The 26,893-nt window shown below is 37.7% G+C and overlaps 1 protein-coding gene across 6 annotated transcripts; it reads left to right on the forward strand.

Annotated features, from left to right (window-relative positions):
* Positions 1-26,845, forward strand: MEP1B (meprin A subunit beta). 6 transcript variants are annotated; one of them, XM_085572053.1, is made up of 15 exons: positions 1,557-1,690; positions 6,431-6,449; positions 6,635-6,685; positions 6,784-6,827; positions 7,829-7,901; positions 8,835-8,952; positions 12,861-13,039; positions 14,460-14,678; positions 17,742-17,894; positions 18,627-18,842; positions 21,110-21,319; positions 21,419-21,577; positions 23,071-23,250; positions 23,687-23,945; positions 25,518-25,940. In XM_085572053.1, the coding sequence occupies exons 1-15, from the start codon at positions 1,628-1,630 to the stop codon at positions 25,789-25,791; spliced, it is 2,217 nt and encodes a 738-aa protein (XP_085428179.1). In that variant the 5' UTR covers positions 1,557-1,627; the 3' UTR covers positions 25,792-25,940. The 6 variants fall into 6 exon arrangements, with proteins under 6 accessions (XP_085428182.1, XP_085428178.1, XP_085428181.1 ...); XM_085572054.1 differs by adding an exon at positions 26,668-26,845 and having other exon boundaries at positions 1,562-1,690; positions 21,110-21,577; positions 25,518-25,590; XM_085572056.1 differs by lacking the exon at positions 1,557-1,690 and adding an exon at positions 1-91 and having other exon boundaries at positions 21,110-21,577.
* Positions 26,846-26,893: the final 48 nt, after the last annotated feature.

Here is a 26,893-nt window from a genome sequence, read left to right on the forward strand (position 1 = left end):
GAAGGTTCAGTGCCTGCCTGCCCCTCCCACCTGAGCACCATGCTCCATCTCCTTCTCCTGCTCAGCAGCTTTTCAAAGAATCCAGGGGTCGGTATGTATAATTTGGTACTGCATCTAATAAAAACAAATGTGCTTTGCAACCACAGTCGGATTTCAGGGTTTTTTGTGCACGGGCATCCTCCAGAATCCATACTAATAATCTCCCAGCAGCTGGAGATGACAACATGCAGAATTCAAGGGCTGCTGAACTTGCAGAAGAAATCTTGACAAAAGAGCTTTTTGATCTACCAAACACTGATTTCAGACCAGTTGACACCATCATTATTGGAGAGTAGGGAATTTTAATATTTAGTTGCTTTCATAGAAAAAGACCATACCATTATAAGAACAATAATATCTACAACTACTGCTTCTCAATGCATCAACAATGATGTGATAAGGTTGGATCTGAGCAGCTATAAATGGCTTAGGTGTCCTCATTACTTAGGATCTTTCTTTCTTATCATCTTTGATAGTTAAAATAGAATGCAACATGTTATTAACTTTGATATAATAATTTTGTGAGTCTGAATTTACAATAAAAAAATCTAAATGCCATTCTTAATTTTTGTGTTAGTCTATACAAGTAGTTGGTCTGACAAAGTAAAAGGTTAGCAAAGCCTGACCATACAATTACCACAAGTACCTGCAGTTTAAGCCTAAAGAGAAGCTGTGGCAATCCCAGCACTCACTGACAGCTAGGAAGTAGATGAGGTGGTTGAAGTTGAAAAAAATACCCAAGAGTCACAGACAGTGGTGACAGTAGAATGGTACTGACATTGAAAAAATTCATTTGACTGGAATCTTTAAGTAATTGAGAAGGATGCCATTATTTACACTAGTGATAAATGCAGTATCTCACATATATCCACACTAGAAATAGCTCTGCATTTTCCAAAAGCAGGATGGCCAAATTATGTTGCTGATAGGTTTTTTAATGTACACACATTTCTCACTTTCAGTTTCTGTAAAAAAATGTGCAATTATTAATATATTTATGTCTTGCCAAGAGTCTTGCTAGTTTTCTGTTGTTCAAAAGGTTTTAGTGTCACCTTTATTCTCTGAATCACAGAATGACTGAGGTGGGAAGACACCTCTGGAGATCTCCTAGCTCATTCCCCCGCTGTTGTGCTGCAGGGTTACCTGCAGCAGGTCACTCAGATCTCTGTCTGGTTGTGTTTTGATTGTCATCAAGGAGACTCCAGAACTTCTCTAGGCAACTTGTCCCAGTGCTTGAGACAATGAGAAGTTTTATTTTTCCTTAAATTTAGATGGAATTTCCTGTGTTTCGGTGTGTCTTTCCCCTGTATTTCCTTCTTCTTATTTCTATTTCACCCTGTATTTCAATTTTTCTTCAACACTATTTCTCACAACAGTTCTTAAATATAATTAAAATGTTTCTGTTAGTTATTGCAATACACTAATAATGGACTTACTTGACAATGATGTGCTTACTCGACAAGAAAACCATAGGTAAGGTGAGTTAATTGTTGTTGAGAGGACAAAGGTTCTGATTTATGATATTTACTATCTTAAATACCAACTTGGTGTAAAATTCTATCCACACAACTGTAGAGTGGAGAACAACATGAGCTTGTTTTCTGTGCCTGGGCTTCTTACCTGTCTTTTTTTTCAGGTGGTCTGGAGTCTGGTAAGAAAACAAAGAATATATATTCTTTATCTGACTGAGAAAATAATGCAGCTTAAGATGAGCTTGAGAGGAAAGGACTTAATTATTGTTTTCCAGAATCAATATAATTCTGTTATTGTCTGCATGGGAGAGATAAATGATTTGTGTTTCCTGTTTCCTTGGGATCTTAGTTTTGCTATTTTTCATAGATTTGGCTATACATGGAGAGAGATTACCTTGTGTTCCCCAACTAAGCAAAATGTCCACTAGTATTCAAAGTTACCAGACCTAGTCTGAGGTTAAAATCCAGAAATGAAATTTATTTCAATTGTCCATGTCTGAATGTTTTGGCTTTTGGGGGGCGATTTTGGGGTTTGTTTTGTTGGTTTTGTTTTTCGTTTTTTTTTTTTTTTTTTTTTTTTCATGTGTGTGTGGTTTTTTGGTTTTGTTTTTGTTTGGGATGTGTTTGGTTTTTTGTTTAGTTTGGTTTGGTTGTTTGGTTGGTTTTTTTTGCTACAACACAATATAATTGTTATTGGAATTTATGCCTTTTTAGCCACTGGATATGCTTGGAAATTAATGCTTCCTGTTCCTCCAATCCAGATGAAATATTTCAGGTCAAAAAGTAACAGCTGAGATTTTGATATTACCTGCCTTTTTTAGTGAAATGTAGCATTTTGCTCATGTTGAGAGGCTTTGCTGTAGAGGTCAGGAACTTTTGGTGATACACAATATAATTAGTTCAGGTAACAAAAATCGAAAGGTTTGTGAAAGTTTGTTTCAGTTGTTTGTTACTTCAGGGTAATCTAGAGAGTAAGGCATTATTTTTTATGACACTACGTAAGTGCAATAACATTATTGAAGTTACACAACGTAACTGCCTATGGCAGCCTTATCTTCTTCCTCTCCACTGACCCATGCTCAGACATCTCCTTAAGTTAAGCTCTCAGCCTCAACCCAAACTTTCCCATATTCCCCACCACTCCAATCCCATCCTTCCTTACTATTCACACGACCTGTGCCTCTGCCTTAGTCTTTTGGAAACTCAAGCCTCAGTCTTGTTTAGATTCCACTGGCTTTGTTAAAGCCTATAGTAGGTGATACAAGGTATTACTAAGATCCAGAAGTAACCTGACATCAAACTGATTCCCAAAAACCAGCTCTTGTGTGAGAGAGCGGTTCTGACCACCAGGGCTAATTATTTAATTTCCGTGTGTTCTGTGGCCAGGAGGAGCTAATTTCAAATTTCTAGATGTCAATACTAAAATAATATAATCCGGAAAAATCACTGATAAGTTAAGTGTCTCATCCAAACTAGATTAGTATATTCCATCTGAATAGATGTCCAGGCTAGGTGAGGTAGATCATCTTACAGTAATGCCAGGGCATCATGGTGGTGCCATAGATATTCTCGTCACATAAGAATTATCCATTTGTTTCTTGATTGATTACTGAGTGAGTCCCTTTACCTGATTTTTACATGATTATAATAGATGAGTTGTTTCCCACTTGTCCAAGACACACTTGAAGTTTTTGTCAGTTAAATGTGTTCTCACAAGTGGTTTAACCAACCATTACAATGTCTTAAGTGACATGTTGTCCATGTCCAAAATTAGATTCTGGTATTAAAAATGATCAGAAATTTGTGTATGTGAATTAGATTAGACTAAATTAGATTCCTCTTTGGGCCACTTCAGCTAACACAACCTTCCTCTGCATGAGACTATGAACTGTGTATTTGTTGAGTGTTTACAATATTTTCACAGCCTAGAAATTGCATCATATATTTTGTTAGGCTGTATTGAGACCAAAGTCACTTCCATGTGAACAAGTGACACTTGTATGCAGAGATGGAGCTTTTGAAACAGAGTATTTTGCGGTTGAGATTCACAGGACGAAAAACCTAGGTTTTTTTGGAACACAGTAGAAAGATGTGATAAAAGGGATTCTGTCAGTATAAAACATTCAGTAGCAGTTTACAGACACTGACGACCAGCCTGGATTTCACTGCATTTGGTATTCATTCAGTTGTGGACTCACATTTTGATTTGTGCACCAAAAATACCACTGTACTTAGCTAGTGATCTCAGTTTGTGAGCTTTTGCTGCTGCTAGAGGAGCTTTTCCAGGAGTTACCCAGTTTGTATCTTTAGGACAGTTATACTTTCTGATTAGTAGATATGGGTACATTGTAGTTTATAGTTATTGGAACGGCAGAAAATTTTTACTCACCATTAATTGTTATAAGGGGATTCAGGATATATGGGTGTGATTCTTCTCCTCCATCAATAATTTTTTACATAAAATGCAATAATGTGATTTAATTTTTTTAATATTGCAAATGTTACTGGTAATTTTTTTTCTTCCAAGAAATCTGTGTTAGTGGGAATTTAAAAGCAAATTAAGCCTTTAAAGTGTGTGTTGCACACTTTGCCCATGTACTTGCAACTTGTTTTACAAGCTGCTTAATTTCAATACTTGAATATGTAAATACTGTTTTATGCACAATGATAATGAATTGTCTTGTGCAGTGATAACAAAGTGCAATAGTATGATATATATGCAATGAAACTTCAACATGTAGGGGGAGTCTGTTGACATTTCAAATGTATGGATGGTTTGTCTGAACAAGATACTTGCAGTTATTAAGCTGTGAGTGTATACAGTTGTGGGGTTTTCTTTCTCAAATCCCCATCCTTATTCCTCATGTATCAATGTAAACCTAAATTCCAGTTAATCTTGAAATGTGAGATCAATATCAATCCTTCAGCATTTGCATCAATCCTTGGGCATTTGCATCTGCCCAACTCTGAAACCAGTTTTTCAATAGAGTCAGTTTTCCGCAATGATACTGGGTTTTTAAGAGTCACCACGCTTAAAACCTGACAAATTAAAAAACTTCTGAAAATGCAAAGTGCTGAAGAGGGGCTGTTTGAGAACAAATTCAGTCAGAAAACAGATTCTACTCAGTGTTTTCTGTAACTGACCCTTCAAGGGAAGTTAGACTGACCTTGGTCAGGGTCAGGTTGAGACTGGACAAAGACATATGTGAGTGGTAGTTTGATTAAAAGTAGAAAAAGGAGGCAGGAGAAGCTGATTAAAAACTTTGGCTGTTTATAGAACAGCTAGCTACTAAATGTTTGCTATGCCAGCTGATACCAATTAGGAATTATGTTTCTTAAAGATAAAAATTATAGCCTCCACTTGGTTTGGAAAAAAAATGGTTTTCATCTCTTAGGCAATGAGATTAAGTGATCAAAATCTGACAAAACCTGTGAAGCAACACCTTGAGTGAATTTTAGTTCTGGTGAATCATAAAATGAGATTTCTGGCCTTTGTATTTACAATATATTTTCTGCCATTTGCTGAAGTTTTTAAAAGACAGTAATTTCAGATTAAAAATCAATCTTCCCTTATGAAGCTAAAATGAGACATCCTGACAACTTCAAAGCTTTCTTTCTGAACCTTGACATTTCACGGGAGGTAGGATTTTTTTTCTGTGTTTGGTTAAAATTTTTATATGGAGTCAGTTCTAGGGCTCAAGTTGTTTCCCTCAAAATTGTTCCCATCATTATGTGTTGAAACTTAGATCTAGAAGAACATGTGCATTTGAATCTCTCCTGAATATTCTGTCCATAGTGTTGTCTTACACATTGTACAGATATTGGAGATTACTACAATTAATGTTCCTAGGGCTTGATTTTTGCTTTTTTTCAGCATTCTGATTTTGTGTTGTTCATTACTTCTAGTGGAAGTTGCAGATGCTTATCACGCTAGAAAAAGAAGTCCTACATGCAAAGCTGCATGTACAGAAAATTATTTATATGGAGAAAAAAACACAGGAGGAAAACTGTGGTTAAAAAAAAAAAAGTAAAAATTCCACACTCTTTTCCAGAATTGCTGTCACATTTATTTTAGAATATGAAGATGTTTTTTATCTTCAGTTTGTGAACTTCTATTTAAACACACAAATACAAGACAGCAGGATTGATTGCTTAGAATGGCTGTTCATGATTTACTCACTATGTGAGAAATAGTAATGTAGTGTTATGTCAAGTATGTCCAAAGTAGTCCAAAAATGAAGTGTCCAGTTAAATAAAATAATTAAGATTAGATTCTATAGGGATGTCATGGCAATGAAATTGTTCTATGTATATCTCACATATGTCACTTTATCTCATTATGGTCTGTGGATTCTCCATGTTGCAAAGGGAGTGTATGAGTTGTTATTACTCAGGTAAATGGAGTCCAGGTAGGGCACTGAACTGGGGCTGAAGTGACCTGGGCTATGTACCCAGTCCTTCAAAGCCTCACTGGGTAACACCAGACCACTCATTCTCTCCTCACATCTTCACATTTGTGATGGGAAGTTCAGCACAGCTTCCATAGGCTCTGCACAGCTGCTGACTAATAGCTTGAATCCATAGAAATGACAGGCTCCTTTTTTTCCCATTTGTGAAGGACAACTTAGTACTACCTGAGTTGTGAGAAAAAGTAGCTGTGAAACCTCTACAGAAGCAGTACTGGTGAATTACTTGTTGGGCACCCTGAGGTGGGGAGGGCACAAAGCTGCCAGACAAGCAAATACAGATTTCCAGTCAAATGAGGAGGCAGTGGGTGCAGTCAGTCCAACACAAAGCCGTGTGCTAAGTGCTGTCAGTTGAGCTTGAATCACATCTCTAATACTGTTGAGAAAGTAACGCGAGCTGCATTTCATTATCTGCCTTTCTAATAATATCTTTTTTTTCTTTCCCTTCCCCAGCCTGCTCCAGAGACAACTGGTGAGTTCAGTTTAGAGATCTATTTGTATGCATGGGAGGCAGTCAACAAAACCAGCTGCTCATAAACATTGCTAGGACAGACACAGATTTATAATTACTATTATTGTTATTGCATTAATTTTCACACTTCATAAAGATAACAGCAAGGGCTAATGTCCTACCTCACTTGTCTTTTTATTTTTCAGAAATAGACATAGATGGAGGAATTGATCAGGACATCTTTGACATAAATGAAGGTTTTTCAAAATTCAGTCTCAATTTTTTTTCTATAATTTTCATTATAGTAGTCATAGATCAATATAATAACCGAATGTTATTCTCCTCTTCCCTTTAGCTTTAGGACTAGACCTCTTTGAAGGAGACATCAAACTTCCTGGGGTGAGTTCAAATAAAAATATAAAGCTAAAAATGAGTCATTGACTTAAATGTAAAGTATCACTGGCATGGAAATAATAGATGCATCCTGCTCTTACAAACAATAAATGCTGTTTATGTAACAATAAACTGAAGATGATTGGGGATGGAATTCTACAAAATGTCATAGACAGTGAAGAAGTCAACAGCATTTGCAGAAACATTATCCAGCATGAGATCTCATCAGTGATTAAATCAATATTATTAGCTTCTTGTTTCCTTTTTTACGTTGTCACTTTTAAGAGATTAGGCAGCACTGATCATCATCCAGGCAGGTTTGTATAAAAAGAATTCTTTGTTTCTCTGCACAATATTTATTCTGAGCCAGTTAAATTTACTGAGCAGCACTGCAAAACCTTCCTCTTGTAAGTAGATTTACTAAAACCAGTGAAAAATTTAGATCTCTAATACCACATTTTAGGGCATCTGGTCAGCATCCTTATCTGATCAATGAATAAAAAAATCACATTTACATCTCAAAAATATCTAGTAGGAAACCCCCAGAGTGTCTTGCACTCTGAAAGTAATCAGAAAATAGTGTTTTACTCTCCTTTTTGGGAGATATGCTGAATATACCTCTTGAAGTGAGGACAGCACTTGCTAAAGGCACAGAAACAAATTCTTGCATTATGAAAAATTACAAAACTATTAATCTCTGTACATTTTTCCAGGACTTTAGATCTTAAGGCTTTCCATATGAGCAGAAGCTCTCTTGCACATGCATCAAAAACTTGGGTAATTTCTACAGAGAAAATGCAGCAGAAGTTGGAGACACCAGTGAAGGACATGAAGTGATTTCAAACCCAGATCTCAGACCTCTGAGTAATCTTTCAAGATTTTTGAGCTCATTGTTTTCCTTTATGTCTTACTTGGAATTGTAGGTTTGCTTTAGCACTATTGTAGTCCCTGATGCTAGATCCCTTTTTTACTGAGGACTGCATGCTTGTTTTCTTTCTTGGACACAGGAACGAAACTCCATCATTGGTGACAACTATCGATGGCCCCATGTTATCCCGTATGTCCTTGAGGACAGCCTGGGTACAGTATTGCCCTTCACCATGTCTGTATGTTGTGTTGATTGAACTGTTCAGCACAGCTTGATAAAGCTCCTGTGGTGTCCTTTCCTCAATCTAGAGAGGCCATTTCCCACAGCAGGAGTGGGGCTGAGTGTGCATAAACGGGATTTATAATCTTGGTATCAAAGCTGGCTCTCACCTCCTTTCTTGAATTATTACCCTGCTACGGCCCAGCAGATTCTTTTGGTTTTGAAATCTTGTGTCTAAGACATGAAACTCTACAAAGCTGAGATGAAAAGAGGGCATGGAAGATACTTTAAAGGACAGGAAGTTTACTTGGCCATTTATATAATTTACAGCAGTGAGGGCAAAATGGCATTCTGACAGAGAGTTTGCAATGGCACATTGCCGATTCCCCTAATGTGAGTCAGAGACACACCATAATTTGACTCCATCCTTTAAATCTTTGTGTCGAAACTATGCAAGTTGCTTAGAGGAGATAAAACAGATTATTTGAATTTTTCAGATATATTCTGAAAAATTCAAGTGCTGGAGAAATTCAGTGAGGGATCTGTAGCCTGCATTCTGTATTAGGTAAAATATGAAGTCTTCATTTCCTATCTATTTAATACTTGTTTACATAAATCTCAAAAAATATATGAAAGAATCTACAAAATTAAAACCCCATACAGTATCCTTCTGTATACTCATCATGTCATATTTGATACATAAGTACCAAATAAAAATTACAGAGGAGCAAAACAAGAGTAAGATACAGTGTTACAATACCCTAATTTATGTTTTTTAGGTCCCCACTTGGGCCTTAATCCAGCAAAGATCTGTTTATTTTGATCAAAGATTGCTGGAGCAAGAGCCACCCTTGGGACTTGCTCCATATGGGTAATAGTAGAAATCTTTCAGTTCAATATTAACAAGAACACTGTTTGCTTTGCAGAAATGAATGCTAAGGGGGTTATCCTCAAAGCATTTGAACAGTATCGACTGAAAACCTGTATTGACTTCAAACCTTGGGAAAGGGAGAAGAATTACATATCTGTGTTCAAAGGAAGTGGGTAAGAGAAGTAATTCAAAATAATTTTCATTATGTTTGCTTTCAGACTATTCTCATGGCCTAAAACTCATATATCTGGTCATAATTTTACATTTTTGTTGTCTCCATTTTCCCAGTCTTTGTTAAACTACTACAGTTTCTAAAAGAGGTATTACCCTAGTAGTAATGAATTTCTACTGATATTTATCTTGAACATAAGAAGAAATCAAGGCTTTTAAGAGGTATTTTACTAGACATGGTAAAAGATATCAGAAACAAAGCAATTATGTTCTTGACTGATCTTTGAATATAGGGAATATCACTTCAGCTGGACATTCCTAGTATACCTTGGCTTCTAGGGGAAAAGAAAAAACAAGGAGAAATAGAATAGTTTTCACTGTGGGGCAATGAATTTGTTTGAATGTAACAATGGAATTGCACTTCAACAACACCACATGAGCATTCAGATAAAAGAGCAATATTTTAAATTTCTGTATAGCACTGAGATATTTTGCTGATATTTTACTTTATTTACCTCTTTTGATTAATAGTCATGCTATTTCCTCTTACATTTTGCAAAATAAGACTCCAGTAAAGAAGTCAAAATTATCCCAATTTCTTCCCTTCTAAGATATTCTCTGTCAAAACAGTGCAATAAGAACAAATATATTTTTCACTCTGTGCTGAATCATTTATCTTATAGAAAAGGAGAACAGGGAGAGCTTGATAGCCTGGTGAGGAAATTTGCTTTCAGAAATTCATTTCCTGATATGAGAATACATTCATAAATGGGAAAAGATTTTCTGATAATAAAAATGTTTCTCTTTCCCTTTGGCTTGTTCTGAGATATTTGTATCAGATAATTGTTTCAAAATTTCTTTGGTGTCTGGCTCCTTGTATTTGCTGCTGTTCATGCTGTACACATGACACTGAAATTCAGCTCTAAAAGATGTATAATTGGAGACTCAGGGAGCAATGCATTTCTCTGTGCTAATGACTCCGGCTTTTTGAGCTAAATGGAAAACTCATGTAGCTGAATTTTGTAATCCTTCATCCCCTAAAGTATGCATTGAATTTGCTAATAATTGTACCTGAAAAAGAACCACAATATTTAGCCTATGGCAAGTAGGAGGCCTCTGTGTAACGTTTCATTTATATGTCTATTAAAAATAGATGAGTCATAATGATGAAGAAGATGAATCCTTCTAGTTGAATAACATATCTTGCCCTCACTGCCTGGTGTGTGGCTTGCCCTGAAGTGTTTCCATCACCTTAGCTGACACATCCACAGCAGAACTATTTGAAAGATTGGAGCTAAATGGTGCAGTCTCCTGAAAAGGTCCATCCAGTTTCAGTGAGTCATCTTGGATTTTACAAAGAAATCAGGACTGACCCTGAATGAACTGCTTTCATTTCAAGCCATTTCTTACTTCTGGTGTAAGCTGGGTAAAACAACCCATTTTTGCTCTGTTGTTCCTAATATTTTGGAGCCTTTAAAATCAATTAGGACTCTTCTATCTGCTGACTAAAGACCTCAGCCCAGAGGGTACAGTGCAGAGAGGCACACAAAGTTCTTGGCAACATAACATTTTACCACTTGAAGTAATGGTTGATAAATCACATATTTGCCTTTCTGATCTTGGCTTGCATCTATAAGAGAGAGGAATGTGGGGGGAACTTTTTTGTCAAAAGGATTTGAAGTAAGCCATAAAGTTCTCATCTGGATTACCCTTTTGAATTCAAATGAGGCCAGCCACAAAAGAAGCCAGCTGTCTTTTGTTGTATTGACTGCCCTGTGTAAAAATTCATTTGTAGTCTCTGGTGTATGTACAGAGTATATCAAGGCCCTATACAAGGAGCCCTCTCCCTGTACACATTCTTCATCTATCATTAACCTTGGTTACTACTAGTATTATGTTAACTCTTGCCTGTGTGCTGAGCAAAACACATGAGGTATGTAATTGTGAATTACAGAAATGCAGGGTAATCAGGTGTGGCAGGATGTGACTGCAAAGTTCACAGAGGAGTCTGGAAACCTGCAATGGATGTGCAATTTCACCTTACTGTTCTCATGAAGAGCAGGATTCATTCAGCAGGAAAACTAAAATGGTGTGGGTAGAATCAAATGATTAATAGACCAGGAAAGATGAATAGTATTTCCACATGGAAAATCAGGTTTTCATGGAGCATTCCTGGGGCCACTTCAGCTCTTTGCCACTGTTGCACATGGCAAAGGGAATCCATGCAGGATTAGATTGACACAGATCCCTGTCTCTCCAGCTTGGTGCTGGTAAATCAGAGTGTCTGTGATCTGTTATTGGTGATCTGTGATACTGTGGGAACAAAATTAGTAGCAGGACATTAGTATAAAATGTGCCTGAAATAAGTGGCACCACTGCAACTGATGGCATGTGTCTATTTACAAGCCCAAAAGGGGGGTAGTGGGATTAGTCAGAGCAAGTGCTCCCCTGTTCCTCCAGCCTCTGATAGCAATGCAGAACCATTGAGTCACAGGCAGTACTGCTCTCACACACCTGGGGAAAGATGAGATTTTCCTCACCTTTCTCCCCTCCAGAAAACACTGCTGACACAGGATTCTATGTGCCCATTGCTCTGGAGTGCCATGTCCCACTCACCTAACTTTATTCTCAGTGCAGGGTGGCACAGACAGTGTGTATGCTCCCTCTGTGGCTGTTGACTGAGAGTGTTGTAGGCATTTGACAGACCAAAGGCAAGGGGCAGCTGCACCTACTGTCATTTGGATGCTACTTTTGCCAAGTGTCTTGGATGTGCCTGCTGTAGGCTGCTGTGCACTGTGCAGCAGCTGTGAAGCCAGAGGTGGCTTTGGTAGGAGGTAGACCCAGGCCTGTGATGGACTTCTTCTGCTCAACACAAGAATCACTATGAGGCCTTGTTCAAGGAAAGACCTTGAAATAATGGATGCTACGTGTGCTCCTTAAGAGGTCTCATGTTGTGATTTTAATGAGTAATCAATAGGCAAGGCCTGCGTTGCTCTGTGGAAAATGAAATACTGGGGAATATGTTGCACTAATAAGTCACGGAGTTTGAAAGCACATGGTGTGCTTGTATTTTTAAATTTCTGGGGTGATAGGACTGCAAATCCTATGACATATTTTGTGCCCGATTAATTTTACATACTTCATTGGGTAAATATTGATTTATTTGCTACATAAAATATCAATTTAAATGTAGCTCTCTGTGCCTGCTAGTTTGTGGACATGGGGTGCCATTTTATTGGCCTGTGCAGATAACTCACTAAATTCTTTCACCCTTTAATAAAAACTTGCAGCACAGCTGCAGTTTTGCTCTTGGGAGTGTATGAAAGCAGCAAGTGCTCTAGCACAGCAGCTCACAGACAGCCAGAAAGAAAAGAGCCTGTGAAAAGTACTGTCAAAACCATCAACCTGTCAGAAGGTAAACACAGCATGCAGAGGCACACCTTGCCTAGCAGCCACAGCCCCATGCAAAGTAAAAGGCCAAACAGTACAGAGGAAGGCAGAGGAGAGAATGTTCATGAACACACTTCTCTTGATGAGAGGGACATGCTCAAAGTGTGCTCACAGACACATATTGTGGTCTAGCTGAAAATTATGTGCCCACAACCTTTGATGTTGCAGAGTACTAAAGAAATCATCATCAGAATTAGAATTCTTTTGTCACAAATAGCTCAATATTTTTCTTCTAAGAGAGCCAGAGATGGGCATCTTCTTGTTCATTGAAACGGAGCTAAGTGTGAGAGGAAGGGGTATGATAAAGAACAGATCAGTGGAAAACTGATCTCCGTAACAAAATGTGACTTCAATGCTCAGGTTAAAAATATACCTGTTGAATAGACTGGTTTTGAGGTTTGCATGGCATGGGGGTGGTGTGTATCTCACAGAGCCCTCTCCCATTTTATGTCACTGCCAGCTGCTGGTCCTTAGTGGGAAACAGGCAAATGGGCTTGCAGCAACTCTCCATCGGAGCCAGCTGTGACAGGATTGGGACAATCCAGCATGAATTCCTGCACGCCCTGGGATTCTGGCATGAGCAGTCTCGGTCTGACCGGGATGACTATGTCAGCATCGTCTGGGACAGGATTCAGTCTGGTCAGTCACTCCTCTGCTTTTCCTCTCAAACTCTGGTTTGCTGTGGAACATCCTTTCCAGGCATCTTTTGGTGGTCATGCTATTCTCTTGTCTGGACTTACTTTTCAAAGCCAGTATATCAATAAATTAAATATAAAGGGACATCTACTTGAATCACAAATTCTCATTTGTTGCTGCTGTTGTAATTGCTTGTGCCACGATAGTTTCCGAAGCTCTAATTGGAGATCTGAATCCTGCTATGCCACATGTTGTACCACGGGCAGCAGAAGAGGATAATTTAGTTACTCTAGAAGCCCTTAATGAAATAAAAATAATAAACCCCCCCACCCCCAACATCCAGTCTGAAAAATCCAGTGTGACCAAAACCAGTAGAAAATCTCCAGTGAAAACACTGGTCCTCCTCTTTCTGCCTGTCTGCTACACCTGATACCAGGAGCAGACCTGAGAGAACAGAGTGTTCAGAAGTTGAGCAGGCAGGAGAGACTTTTCAGGGTCTGTGTCACACCAGCAATTACTTTAGAAATGCAGCTTGTGAATTGTAAGTGTTGGTATGTTTGGCACAATCCTGAGAGATGGCACAGAATTACTCAGGACTTTGCTCTGTCTCTGCCTCTTTAGCTTGTCCTCATCCTCTGTTACTTTCAGGCTGTTCAAAAACAAAGTTATATATGCAGACTTGATGTTTTACTAACATAGATACATACAGAAGACTGAAAAACAGGATAATGATTAAATCTAATGCATTTGATTTTAGTCATGATCAATAGTCAGGTGCATATGCAATTATATATTACCGAAAATTACTTAGACTCTGTTATTTGATTTCCATTATATTTTGCTGACTATTCAGTGACAAGCTCCACTATTGTGAGACATTTGAAACTGCTGCATTTTTTTTTACACTGACCAAAATATAGTTCCTGTATTTTGACTGATTTAAATTTTGACTTCCTATTGAGTAGTAAGCAACTGGTTTTTTGCTCATACTCCATAAAACATCTGTAAAACTAAATTCTAGAAGTATATCTGATGACAACTCTAAATTGTTTATTGTTACCTAAAATGACTAGCAATTGAACATCAGAGACTATAGATTAGAAACAGTTGCAAATTGCTGTAATTTGAGTACTGAAACACTCTCTCCAGTCTTGAGTATCAAAAGCCCATCAAAGTTTATAAGAAGTTCCACAGGAAATAGTTTTTTGGTAGCAGAGATTTTGCTTCATCCAGCAGAAGTCATCAGTGGCTGAAAGAGGAAAGTAAATAGGCCTAGACTGGAAATAAAACTGTTTTACAGAGTTAGTACAAGTAAATTACTACAAAAAATGTTGTGATAGATTCTCTGTCACTGCAAGTCTTTACATTAAAATTTGATTCTCTTGAGCCACAGACAATCTTGCCTTTCAATTTTGCCATTTAGGTAAAGAACATAATTTCAATAAATATGATGATAAAAAATCAGACTTCCTGAATGTTCCCTATGACTACAATTCTGTGATGCACTACAGCAAGACTGCATTCAGGAATGGAACTGAGCCCACCATCATCACCAACATACCAGACTTCACTGACGTCATAGGACAGCGAATGGGTTTCAGTGAGTACGACCTCCAGAAACTGAACCGGCTCTACAACTGTAGTAAGTTTCTCCATTTATTTTATATTATTTGAAAGAATAATTTGAAATAAATGAGGGTGATACATACATGCTGGACCCATCCAGACACAAAGGAAAGAGATACTAACATATTTAGAGAAGTGAATTGAGTTAAAAACACCAGAAATAATGGTACAGCTAGAAATAACATTCCTCCTGCAGAAACACTGCTGAGTAGCAGAGGTTTCTGTGCAATTTTATCTGACCTTTAGTTAAAAACCAGCTTTGCTCAGCAGCTGACTTTTGTTCATCCCTTGGGTGGCTGCTTAAAATGTGTGCTTCTGCACAAAGCCTTTTGTTTTTTCCCTGTATTATTCCACAGCTGATGCTCACACACTGCACAGAAATGAGCATCTTTGCTGTTGCTGTCATACCTACTCCACTTCCATGGAATCTGTGAGACAGATTCATGCCTATTCATATATACCCTATTCATGCAAATAGGGTAACAGATGCCATTCTGAATAAATGCAAACTTTCTAAATTTTCATGTTTAGTTTCAAATCAGGTCTCTTACAAAAGTGGTCAAAAGAATTATTTTGCTCAGGTGGGGTTTATTTTGCAAAGCTGAATGAAAGTAAGAGACAGAGAAATCTAGATAAGTCCATTATCAAATTGGAATATAATTCTGAAATTGTTGCTGCATTCAGTGTGCCCTGGCACTCAGAAGAAAACTTTTACAATATCCCAAGTAGTGAGTCCTGGCTTATAAGTGTATTTTAAGCCTTATTATACAGATTGCTTAAACAATTATCAAACTGGTTTATTAAAATGGTGCAGTTTTTTGAGTGTAAAATTCTGATGAAAATATTTTTATTAATGTAGGTCTAAATTGAATACACATATGCAGCCTTAGCTTCTAGCACTCACTACACAGTCAGTTAGGCATTGTAAAAGTGCTTACAGCTAAGGATGTCTTTCATATGGGATGGGGTCCTTCTTCCTCTCCATTAATCTTATCTATTTTCCATCATTCTCATGCATTAAGGAAATACTTCATGCCATTTAAACTTTATTCTTAACCCATAGGCACATTCCCCAAATGAAAAAAGTCTCAGTCCTCCTGAAATCAGTGACAAAACTTCCACCACCTTCAGTGCAATCAGGACTTGCCCTACTCCTCAGTCCATCCCTTGGCTTCATGTGATGTGTATAGTGTGGATGATACTTGCAGAGACATGAATATTGTCAGATCACCCACCTGTGCCAGGGAGGATGGTGCTTCACAGCTCCCAGCCCTCACCCACACAAAATATTACTTCATTTGCTGAACATGATTTAAGGAAATGTTTAAGCTAAATTTCTGCTAGAGGCTCATGTGGGCAGGAAATTGCATTAAAAATGTAAAACTTCGTTCCTAAATTGAAGAAAAAACCCCACAGCATAAGAAATACTGACTGATAATTTAGTGCTACTCCAGTCTGGAATTCATTGCTGTCTTTCAGGCCATATGATAACAATAGATTTTAATCTGCTTTCCCCTTGGAGCATACTGCTTGGCAGAACTGACCATGAGATTTCCCTCAGCCTCTGGAAGTTAGGACTTGGCACTCATCCCCCCCTGTATTTTCTTCCGAGTCCAGTCTTTAACTATATACCAAGCAAGTATCTGGCTTTTGGTGCAGATGGAATTCACAACCTGCCTCACTCATTGCCCCTTCACTTGTTTCAGGACTGAATCTCAGAAATACATCATAATCTACTGAGTCTTGCTTTTCTGTCTTCCTGGCATTCAGGTCAACTCTCCATGCCAGCCAGCACTTTATACTTAAGGTCATTCAGTTACTTCCTTCCTGCTTGGCCAAATCAATTTCATGTTTTGTTTTGTATTTTGATTTCAAAGAGTTCTTTCACCTTCTTTCCCCATTTTTGCTTACCTTCTTTCTCCAGCAGTCAGCATAACATCTGCCGTGAAAGCCTTTTCTTAGATCTTACAACATTGTACTGAACTGTATCTTAAAAAATATCTGCCATACACTTCTGACTACCTTGCAGCCTCTAGAGGGTTTTTAGCTTTCTGTGAGGACAGCACAAAATATCTCATCAGTAGAACTGAATTTGGCAGCAGTTCATACTTAAGTACTTCCCAGACCTGCAACTTAAGTGAAGCATTTGATATGTTATTGGGGTAGAGTTTTGTGGTTCTCAGGGCCTTTTTGTTATGCAATGAAACCTTTAAACCTTTGAGCCACAATATTTTATACATACTTTAAAACATATTTCATTAACTGAGGTGTTTTCAAATTATGGCTTGTATTACACATGAGCTCAGACATGGTATGATGGGAAACAAAAATAAGAACAGGGATAAACCTGGACTGTGCTATCTCTCACCTATCCAGAGTTTGCTTTAGACAGAGAAAATATGGTGTTCTCCCTCTCATAAACTGCAGAGTCTTCCTTTACCTAAATTTTCACTTGCTACATGAAGGATACTGTAAAATTTGTATGACAAGAAATATCCACTGGTCCCAAATATACATTTGGGACAAAAAAAAGTAGTTTGTTTGTTTGTTTGTTTGTTTGTTTTTGTTTTGAAATTTTGTTGTGTTTTTTTTTTTTAATTCAATGTTTGGCCAATCAAGATTTGTTTATTCCAGTCAAATAGCTTCTGCTCTTCTATGTTTCAAAGTAAGCACTCCAGCTGATACATAAGTGAGTTTCTATCAAAATCTGTGGCCATGTGTGGACTGGCCCAAAGAAAGTAGAACAAAGAATGGGAAGTCTCAGGATCTTTTGACTATAATACGAAGGTGTGTGGACTGGGTTGAAATTAGTAGTCCTTTAACAAAAAAAGACATGATATGATAATTAGCAGATGCCATCCTGTGTTTTCTGAGAGCCCAGAGTGTTCCTGAGGACATCTTATTAATGTCAGTGTTAATCAGCGAGTGTTTTGAGTTCCTGTACATTGTATGTATGAATGCTGATCATCTGACTACGTGGTGTTTGCATTTAGTCTTTCTCTGCTCACAGCTTTGGACCTTCAGAATTAAAATGAGTTGTGTAATAGAGATTCACAATTTTTTTTTTTTTTAATGTCAGCCTCTTCCCTAAGCTTCATGGACACATGCAGTTTTGAACTTGAAAATATATGTGGCATGATTCAAAGTTCAGATGATAACAGTGACTGGCAGCGTTTGTCTCAGGTTCCAGCTGGGCCAAATACTGATCACACTAATATGGGAGAATGCAAAGGTATGAGAAAAAACCTCTTATCTTTCTGGGAAGTGTTTTCTGCAGAGGCAGTGTTTTATGCAGGGCTCCTTCAAGGTTGGCCTTATCTGCTTATTTTTTGACAAATTACAGTTTGTTTTTTAACTAAGCAGCATAAATCTACATACCTAGGGACATCATGTGATATGTTGATTATCTGCTTATTTCAGAGGATTGAATGTCCTTATCTCTTTTGCTAAGTTTTTTTTTGTCTTAGTGTCACATCCTGTCATGAGAGTTATATAAAGCATTGAACCTGTGATGCAGGCACACCAAATAGATTGCTGCTTTTCTGAATAATTGCTCAATAAGACCTTGGACAGGAGTAGGATTTTGAAATGTGTATTATCAGGGCTGAGGTGAAAAATTAATTGACAATCTAGCTAGATGTATCTCGACATGCCAGAATGGTCCAAGAGTTGAGGAATTTAAATCAGTCCTCCAGAGTGTCAACTGTGAGTTACTGGCACTGGGTAAAGAGCAAAAACCCATGGTTTGGGTACAGTTTGCTAGAGATAATGAAATTAGGAGAAAAGCTGCAAAGATAATAGTTGTAGCTTTGGAAAAGGTGAACAATTAAGAGTCCTCAGTCAGAGATTTGTACCTGACTGTATCTTCTAGAGTTATTACAATACAGCATTAAGAAACCAAATACACCAGGAAAATTCTGTTTTCTCTCCCCTCTACTGCTAATTTCTCATTGACTTTTGGCAGATTCTGGCTACTTCATGCATTTTGACACCAGTGCTGGAGGAGAAGGTAGCACAGCTGTCCTGGAGAGCCGAATTCTGTATCCCAAAAGAGGTTTTCAGTGCTTACAATTCTATTTATATAACAGTGGTAATGAGAGTGACCAGCTGAATGTCTGGGTCAGGGAGTACATGTCTGCCAATCCAAATGGCACTCTGAGATTCATCAAGGAGATAAAAGGTATGGAATAAAATTGTGTTTTGTTTTAATCTATCCTCAGTATTTTTCAAAGTACTGAGGAAAATTATTGTGGCAAAGTCACTCATTTCCTAGTGCTGTTCTTTGGCTTCTTCTCTATCTATGTAATTGATTCGTTGCTGCTGAAATTATACCTGACAGATCCTCAGTCAGCTGCTTTCCTATAATATAATAAATTACCACAAATTTCAGACTCTTGTATTATCAAGATAGTTTTCTCGCCAAACTAGCTAAAATTCCATGAGCAATCATTTTAACTGTTCTAAAATTGCTGGTATCAATAGCAGCTGATGAAGTTGGAATATTAGAGTAAATTACAATTAATAAGAAAGTATAATAAAGAAATGGAAAGCATAAGTACCCTGGAATATCTAAGTTTAAAATATATAAATAAAATTTAAATTACTTAACTGAAATATATGTGCAACAGATCATGATTTGAGTTGTAGCTTGAAGAAGATTAAATTCTTGTGGTTTTAGGAGCCTGTGGCCTACAGAATGATCAGTTGAGGTCAGCTAATGGACAAGAGCTCTTTAAGCTAGAATTGACAAAGTCACCTTGTGATTAAATTGCTTTCTCAAATATTTAACTATTATGTGGTCTCCATTTCACCTACACCAAGTTCAGAAGGATATGATCAAGTTCTTTTACTAAATAGGTATCATTTCTGTCTCTTTTTGCCCCTTTAGGCTCAGCTACTGACAGTGCCTGTTTTTTTTTATTTTCTTCACCTCTATGGCTTCACTGTCTGTGCCCTCTGTGCTAACAGGCAACATAAGAGTTGCTAAGGCGGACTTCACATCAGTCTTAGCCCTCCAAACTCTTTCAAACCCTGCTTTGATGCCAAGATTAATTTCTCCAGACTTCAGCCTTCCTCAGAAACACTCTTTTGTGTCTATTAAGCCCCATCTCCCATTCCTGCTTTCTCAAGTCCATAATTTCCTTTGAAGACTCTGATCTCATAAGCTTGTCCAAAGAAGCAGCACCCTATTTTGACAATCTGTGGCAAAACTTTTAGGAATGGTTCAAGACCACTTTTCCCCCGAGCTGTTTCACTTCTCTCAAGTGAGAAGTTACTCTCACCAATGCAGTCAATAATGTGGAAGTAAGAGTGACACTACATCCCCTTCCATCCATGGTCTGACACCCTCGATGAGCTTTTCATGGGTTTGCATTGAGCTACTGTTTGAGAGGCTTAGGGACAATCCCTGAACCCTTCCCACTGGTTTGTGGCAGCTGGGGATTTTTGAACTGCACATAGTACATGTAAAAATCCTTTAGCTTATGCAGAAGGCAATTTCGTGGAAAACAGTGAGGTGCTTTTCTTATTGTTTCTTGGTTAATTTTTTCCCTCCTAATTAGAACAGTAATGAAAAATGTCAAGAAATTAAGACATATTTGAGATCCATTGTGTTGTGCTTTGGATTGTTGGGAGAGTGATGCATGAGTCTGTACCTGCTGTTCAATAAATGCAGCTGGTCTTCTGTACAGATGGACTAAAACCAGGCCACAAAAGAAACAGTTTTGGTACACATACTTTTAAAAAAAAGGATCTTCTACTTTCATTGACCTCACAAGGCCCCTGTGCAGAGGTCTTTGCTTTTGTGTACACTGCTCTTGGAGTTAAGTGGAATTTGCTAGTACAGGCACTTTTGGATGTGGCAGCAAACTTGCAGTAAAGTTCTATTGCACGAAGCAGGTTTTGCAAATGACTGGCTTTCATTTGACCTTAGTACCATTAATCATGTGATGGGTGAATAGTGCTACTGCATAGGCAAGCTTCCAGCAAGCCATTTAAAAATACAAAGACAAATGAATGAACTAGTCTTGTAGTTCTAGGTTCCCAGAATCCTCTGGAGTATTTTTTGTTGAGGCATGTTTTTGTTCAGTTACATGAATATAACTTGTTCTGATTTTTTTCTTTTTAACAATACAGATGAAACTCTTTTTGTGGATTTAATAATCACAACTCCTGGACTAATTTAATGAAATTTTATTTTAAAATGTAAAAGAAAAAGCAGTTTGAAAACCCATCAACAAGTGCTATTATCCATATTAATTCTGTTAAAATACTGTATTGAACAAATATGATTTTGAACTGAAAAAGTAATATCTACAGGAGAAATAGTCCATCACACCAGTGCTAGTGGAATTGAAAAATTCTTACACAGGGTTGGTATAGGATCCACAGACCTGTGCAGTGTTTGATTGTGCTGCTGACTTAGAAATCTCTATCCTTGTTTTTCAGGTTCACCTGAGACCTACTGGCAGCTCCATCATGTTTCTTTGAATGTCACCAGTAAATTCCGGGTTGTGTTTCAAGGTGTGAGAGGAAGTGGCTTGTCAAATGGAGGCCTCTCTATTGATGACATCAACTTGTCAGAAACTCAGTGTCCCCACCATGTCTGGCATATCAGAAATTTCACACAGCTCCTCAACACAAGTCCAGCAGGGAAAGGTGGGGTAGTATACAGCCCACCTTTTTACTCTAGTGAAGGATATGCTTTCCAGGTCAGCTTGTATGTAAATGGTACCATTGATAGCCCATTTAATTTAGGAATATACTTGTCCTTGATTTCTGGAGCAAACGATGATCAATTGAAATGGCCCTGTCCATGGCAACAAGGTACCATGATCCTGCTTGACCAGCATCCTGATATTCGTCAACAGATGTCAAACCAAAGAAGTATAACAACAGACCCTCTGAAGTTATCAGGTTAGTTAAAATCAAACATGTAAAACACAACCAAAAGACAAGGGGTCACATCTCCTCTTTGTATAAATTAATGCATATTTTTTTAGCTTCTGGAATGTTTCATATGTTTGTAGCAACAATAATATTGATCCATGGACAAGAAAAAAATTAAACTAACAAGCAAGTTAAGCTGGGACTCTGGATTTAAAAGTTGCATTTGCATAAGAAACAGGTGGATGATCTATTCCTAAAATTTCTTTCATATGCTCTGTGAGGAAACATATATTTCTGTTTTAATGAGAATGGAAGTTTTCCAGAAGTCATGAAAAGAAAAATACTGAATTAAAAATACAGGTGGTTTATACCAAATAAAAGTGAAGCAACTATCAAACAAATCCCAGCCCTCCTTGTCAAAGGTACTGTGATGTCAGCACAAGCCTCCAGATGGACAAAGTACTGATTCATATTATCTAATCTGTACTTGTTTAAGATGTGAGAAGATAAGGGCCATTGCCCACAATAACTTGGCAGTGTGACAGTTGAGGTAAAAAGTAACTCTGAGAAATGATAGGAATCTATACAGAGAGAGATATAAAAGAAAACACCCACATTCAGCATTGGATAAAGTTTGGACTTAAGCCATAATAACATCCTTCTTTTTGCCAAAAGAAATCATCTCTGCCACTGAATTAGTTTTCTGGACTTTCAGACTAAAAAGGAAGGAAGGCACAAAACCATCCAATTCGTATTATTACTTTAAAACCAGTAGGTTTTACTTTGCATTTTCTGTGACACTGCCTCTACATGAAAACAAAGTGGTTAATCGAGAAAGAATTAATGTCCTCTCTGTAAATGAAAGACACGCCACACCATGTCCTCCATAGATATTTGTAAAAGCACATTTTCCTTGTACTTTCTGCTGTTACAGGCACAGTGCCCTTTTCTTTCTCTGACCCTATGTCTGTTTGCTCTCTGCCCTTGTTTATTCTTATATTGCAAATAGTCCACGATTCCCAAGGGAAGCCTTGTAATACACACTTTTTATCTAACCAGAGAGGTGTTGGAGCAGGAAGATCTTTCTCCCTCTGTCAGTTTCTTTCATGGACAATCAGGCTCAGCTTTGAGCTTTAGAACAGGGTTTGATGGATCAACCTCAGTGATTTGTGATCATTTAGGTTGCTCCAATATCTTGTGCCCCACATCTACTGCAGGAAATACTCTCTTTTGAGAAGCACTGCATTAACTCATGTTATAGATGTGTTACTTATCTTCTTGACCACCTCACTTTAATGAACTAAAAAGAAAATACAACAGGTTTTCAACTAGGTCTCCAATATCCTCACCTCCAGCAGGTTCTTTTCTCAGTACCTCAGGTTAAACCAAATCATTGAAGATCTCCATTGCTTTGTGCCTCTCATCAGTGGGGAATCTCAGGCAATTGAGGTTTCTACTGAGACACAAATCCAGAGCAGTCTCACATTCACATTCTTTTTTTCCTTTTTCCCCCCTGGAAGCCTCATCAAACTATATTTGGGACAGGCCAGATAAAGTAGGAACCGAAGCAACTTTTCCCAATGGAACTAAATACATGAGAGGTCCAGGAGTTGGAACAAGTGCATTTTTAACTCATGAGAGACTTAGAAGCCGCAACTTTATCAAAGAAGATGGTGTTTATATTCTTTTAACAATGGAAGGTATGTAAACACAGCTGATACTCTTTACAATGCAGCAAACAGTGTCAGATACCAAGTCACTAGTGCTGTAGTTATAAATATAGGATGCAATTTGCACTTTAGCAGTATTTGAATTATGCCTGTGTCTAAATTCAAATTGTATATTTGAATAAATTTGTGAACAGGTACATACACAATGTAATTTCTTTATCTCATGTGAAGGTGTGTAAAACAATGCTAATCCTGTGCAAATTATTTTGAATATATTAATTCGAATAAAGCTATCTGTTTCTGAAAAAATTCTAGAGGACATTTCCAAAATACATCTTGCTTCTGAAAGGAAAAAAAATCTGTTTATCCATTATACCTTTGGAGAGGATTACTGCTCTTTGTTATTAGAAATTATCATTAGAATAGGAAGAAAAAAAACCTTATTGTCTGTGGGTTCACTGTGCAGATATATCGCATCTCCTGTCAACTCAGCCGAGCATTCCACCCCCTGTTGTTACAAGTGCCAGCACCACCAAACCTGGCCCTCACCCCACTGCCACCACCAAGCCCCCCAGTGGCACTAAGACCACCACCAGCAGCAGCAGCAGCAGCACCACGGGCAGCACCACCCAGCCTGGAGATCCAGAGGCTCCAGCCTTCTGCTCAGACAACCCCTGTGAAAACGACGGCGTCTGTGTCATGGTGAACAGAGCACCTGTGTGCAGGTAACTGCCTTTGTTCACTCTCAAATGCAGTTTTAGGATGAGTAATGAAAGTTTCTAATGAAATAAATCTTTGCTCACTTGATCATTTTGAAGTCCTCTGCTTGACTTTCCTGTAAATTATATTTTAAATGTGTGTATTATTTTAAGTAATGTATTACTCCAAGTTTTATAATTCCCTATGCAAAATGTAGAATAGTTAAATAAATGTAATTGAAAGAAAAGAGCATTTATATAATTCAAGTAGATTTTCAATACTTATCATGTAGGAAGCAGTGTAGAAATTATTTTAAAATTTGATTCAGAAATATAATACAGTGCAAATTATGACCATGAGTTACCAAAGTGTAGTCGCTTGCCTTTGAAACCAGCAGAGAAAGCTGAGGAATAAAAGATTGTTTGCCCTGCAAGAAGATTAATATCAACTTTTATTTAATTCTCTGTGGATGCATTTACGCACCCTACCTGCCTGATTAGCATTGTTCCAGCTCTCAAATAAGCTCTGAGACTGAAGACAGTAACCTTAGATGCTGTTCCAGGGCAGGTAGACTGGGCGAGTGCTGTGAGGAAAACATAAAGGCCAAGAGCCACAGGAGTCAGGATGACGCATTAAGTGTTATATGTCCCCATTTAGGAACCTTTTAAAAAATAATTCTTGTGCAACTCATCAGAAGCAGGTCACAAATATGAGTAAATGTCAAGAAGTGGTTCCAATAAGATAAAAATAAAAAATATGCTCAATCTTATGCCTCATTTCAACATTATGGGAAGAGAACATTTATTTTCTGACATATCTGGACTTTTTGAAGCTTTAGTGCCTTTGCGACCTACTTTCTGTCCTATAGAAATGTGTGACCAGCAGTCAGTTTTCACCCTAATTTTCTGTTGGGAAATGGGTGGGAATGTGATACCTCTGTTTAAGCTGAATTACCCGGAGTCTCCCCAGCAGGAAATATCTTTGCAATGCACTGCAAACATGTTTTCAGGGCTGCGCTAGTCCTGAATAAATGGCTTAGACAAGAGCTAGAAAATCAATACATAAGGAGAAACCAAGGTTAGAAAGATGGAGGTGAGTGTGCTGACTGTGGTCTGGTAAGGTGATGGAATCAAACCCTGGAGGTTGTTTTCAGTCCTAAAACTGGATGGCTGCTGGGCTGTGAATTTCTTTTCTTATCCATGTGTTGGGTGAGGGCAAAGGAAGCTCTTACAAGTCCTTTAAATTTGAAAAGTAAAAAAAAAAAAAAAAAAAAAAAAAAAGAAGCTCCATAGATCAGCTGCAACCAAGCACTAAGGGGTCAAGAAGATCAAGAAGGCTTTTAGGATTTCTGGCAAAGGCTCTATCTGAAAGCACAATCTGTGAAACATCAGGAAGCTGAAAGAAACACGTTTAGGTGTGTAAGGACAGTGGGTCACTCGGGCCACTCAAGATAATTTTAAAATACAAGTCCACTTTAAGATAACTTCATTATGCTTTCAGATATAGAAATTGCACCACAGATGTCATTTTTCTGAAGTAGACCTTTTCACACTTTTAATCTTTAAGTGACATTACATGTTTGTTCTTCTGCTTTCTAGATGTCCAGCAGGTGACAACTGGTGGTACATGGGAGAAAAGTGTGAAAGAAAAGGCTCAACTCAAGAAAATACTGTAATAGCTGTTTCTTCAACCATAACTGTGTTTGTTGTAATGCTAATTGTCACCATCACAACTGCAGTGTGCCTTAAAAAGAAGTACAAACAAAGAAAGGAGAATAAGGAGAGTGTGACTCTAGCCTCTTTCAACAAATATACAGACACACACATATCTATATTCACTCAAAAGCAAACAATTAAGTTAACTAAGAAGTAAATGGGAAGATGTCACATTTTTGAAGCCTAAAGGCTACAGGTTAAGAATTAAAGAGCTCCTTTAAGTGACACTAATTTATCAAACACCACAACCCCACTTAATTCAAAACCTGTTCTCCTCTTCCACCCCCCTCCACTCTGTACCAATGACAGCCTACATTGAGTGGGATAGTGTGAGCAAAGGGCCTAATTTTCAAATTGTAATTAAACCATATTTTCTGCTCAGTAAATTTGTATTTCATCTATTACTGCCTATTCTAATAAAGATCCCTCCCTGGATATGGTGCTAAAAAATGCATCCCAGGATGTCAAAACAAAAAGTGAATATAAAAAATAATTTTCCACTTTCAAAGGCCATTTTTTATGCAAGGCATGAAGTAGCCATGGAAATATTAACTTAAGGAAATGTTAAGAAGACATCAGATTAAAACTGTCTAGATGACAAGATCAGAAATTCCATTACTGGATAGAAGCAGCATTTGGGCATGTTTTCACAGGAAATTTCATGCAGTCTGAGACACATGGACTCCTACTTTAAGTAGAGGCTTGTCTACTTAAAGGGCTTACTTAAGAAGCTTGTTGCAAGCGCGACATAGTTTAGAGGGACTCACAGGGCACAGGAGAAATTTTGTAAACAAACTGAAGAGGAATATCCTTCCAGAAAGCAGAGTTCCATTTTTAATTTTGTACTAATACTCTTCATGTGATACCCCATTGAGTTGCAGTACCTCTGTACAGTGTCAGATACTTGACACTGCTACTTTATGACTGTCCAATAAATAGTTTTGGTTTCTTTGCAAGCAATGCTCTTACATTATGCACATATTTCCCTTCCCTATACACTTTTAAGATGTGTTTGGTTTTTTCCCTCACTTAGACTAAAACATCTTTCTGAAGATAATGCAAACAAGCATCAAAGACACAAGATGAACATCACTGCAAAACCACAACTACGTCATCATTCTTTCTGTTCCTTTTATCTCAAGCATCATGATAAAACTTTGTAAAGTCAGGAAAATAATTCATCATCTGTATAAAACACTGTGCTAAAGTCAGTGGAGTGTCTGACAGTGTTGTGTATCGTCATTCAATGGAGAAAAATG

The sequence above is a fragment of the Lonchura striata genome, chromosome 2 (genome assembly GCF_050655825.1).
Source record: "Lonchura striata isolate lonStrDom1 chromosome 2, ASM5065582v1, whole genome shotgun sequence".
In the NCBI taxonomy this organism is placed as follows: domain Eukaryota; kingdom Metazoa; phylum Chordata; class Aves; order Passeriformes; family Estrildidae; genus Lonchura; species Lonchura striata.

Bases quoted from the DNA above. Each gene is read 5' to 3' on its own strand.
- MEP1B (XM_085572051.1), top strand. From the start codon at position 1,628: ATGAGCTTGTTTTCTGTGCCTGGGCTTCTTACCTGTCTTTTTTTTCAG. The intron at 8,953-12,860 runs GTAAGAGAAGTA...TGTCACTGCCAG, and splicing joins TCTGTGTTCAAAGGAAGTGG to CTGCTGGTCCTTAGTGGGAA. The intron at 13,040-14,459 runs GTCAGTCACTCC...TTTGCCATTTAG, and splicing joins CTGGGACAGGATTCAGTCTG to GTAAAGAACATAATTTCAAT.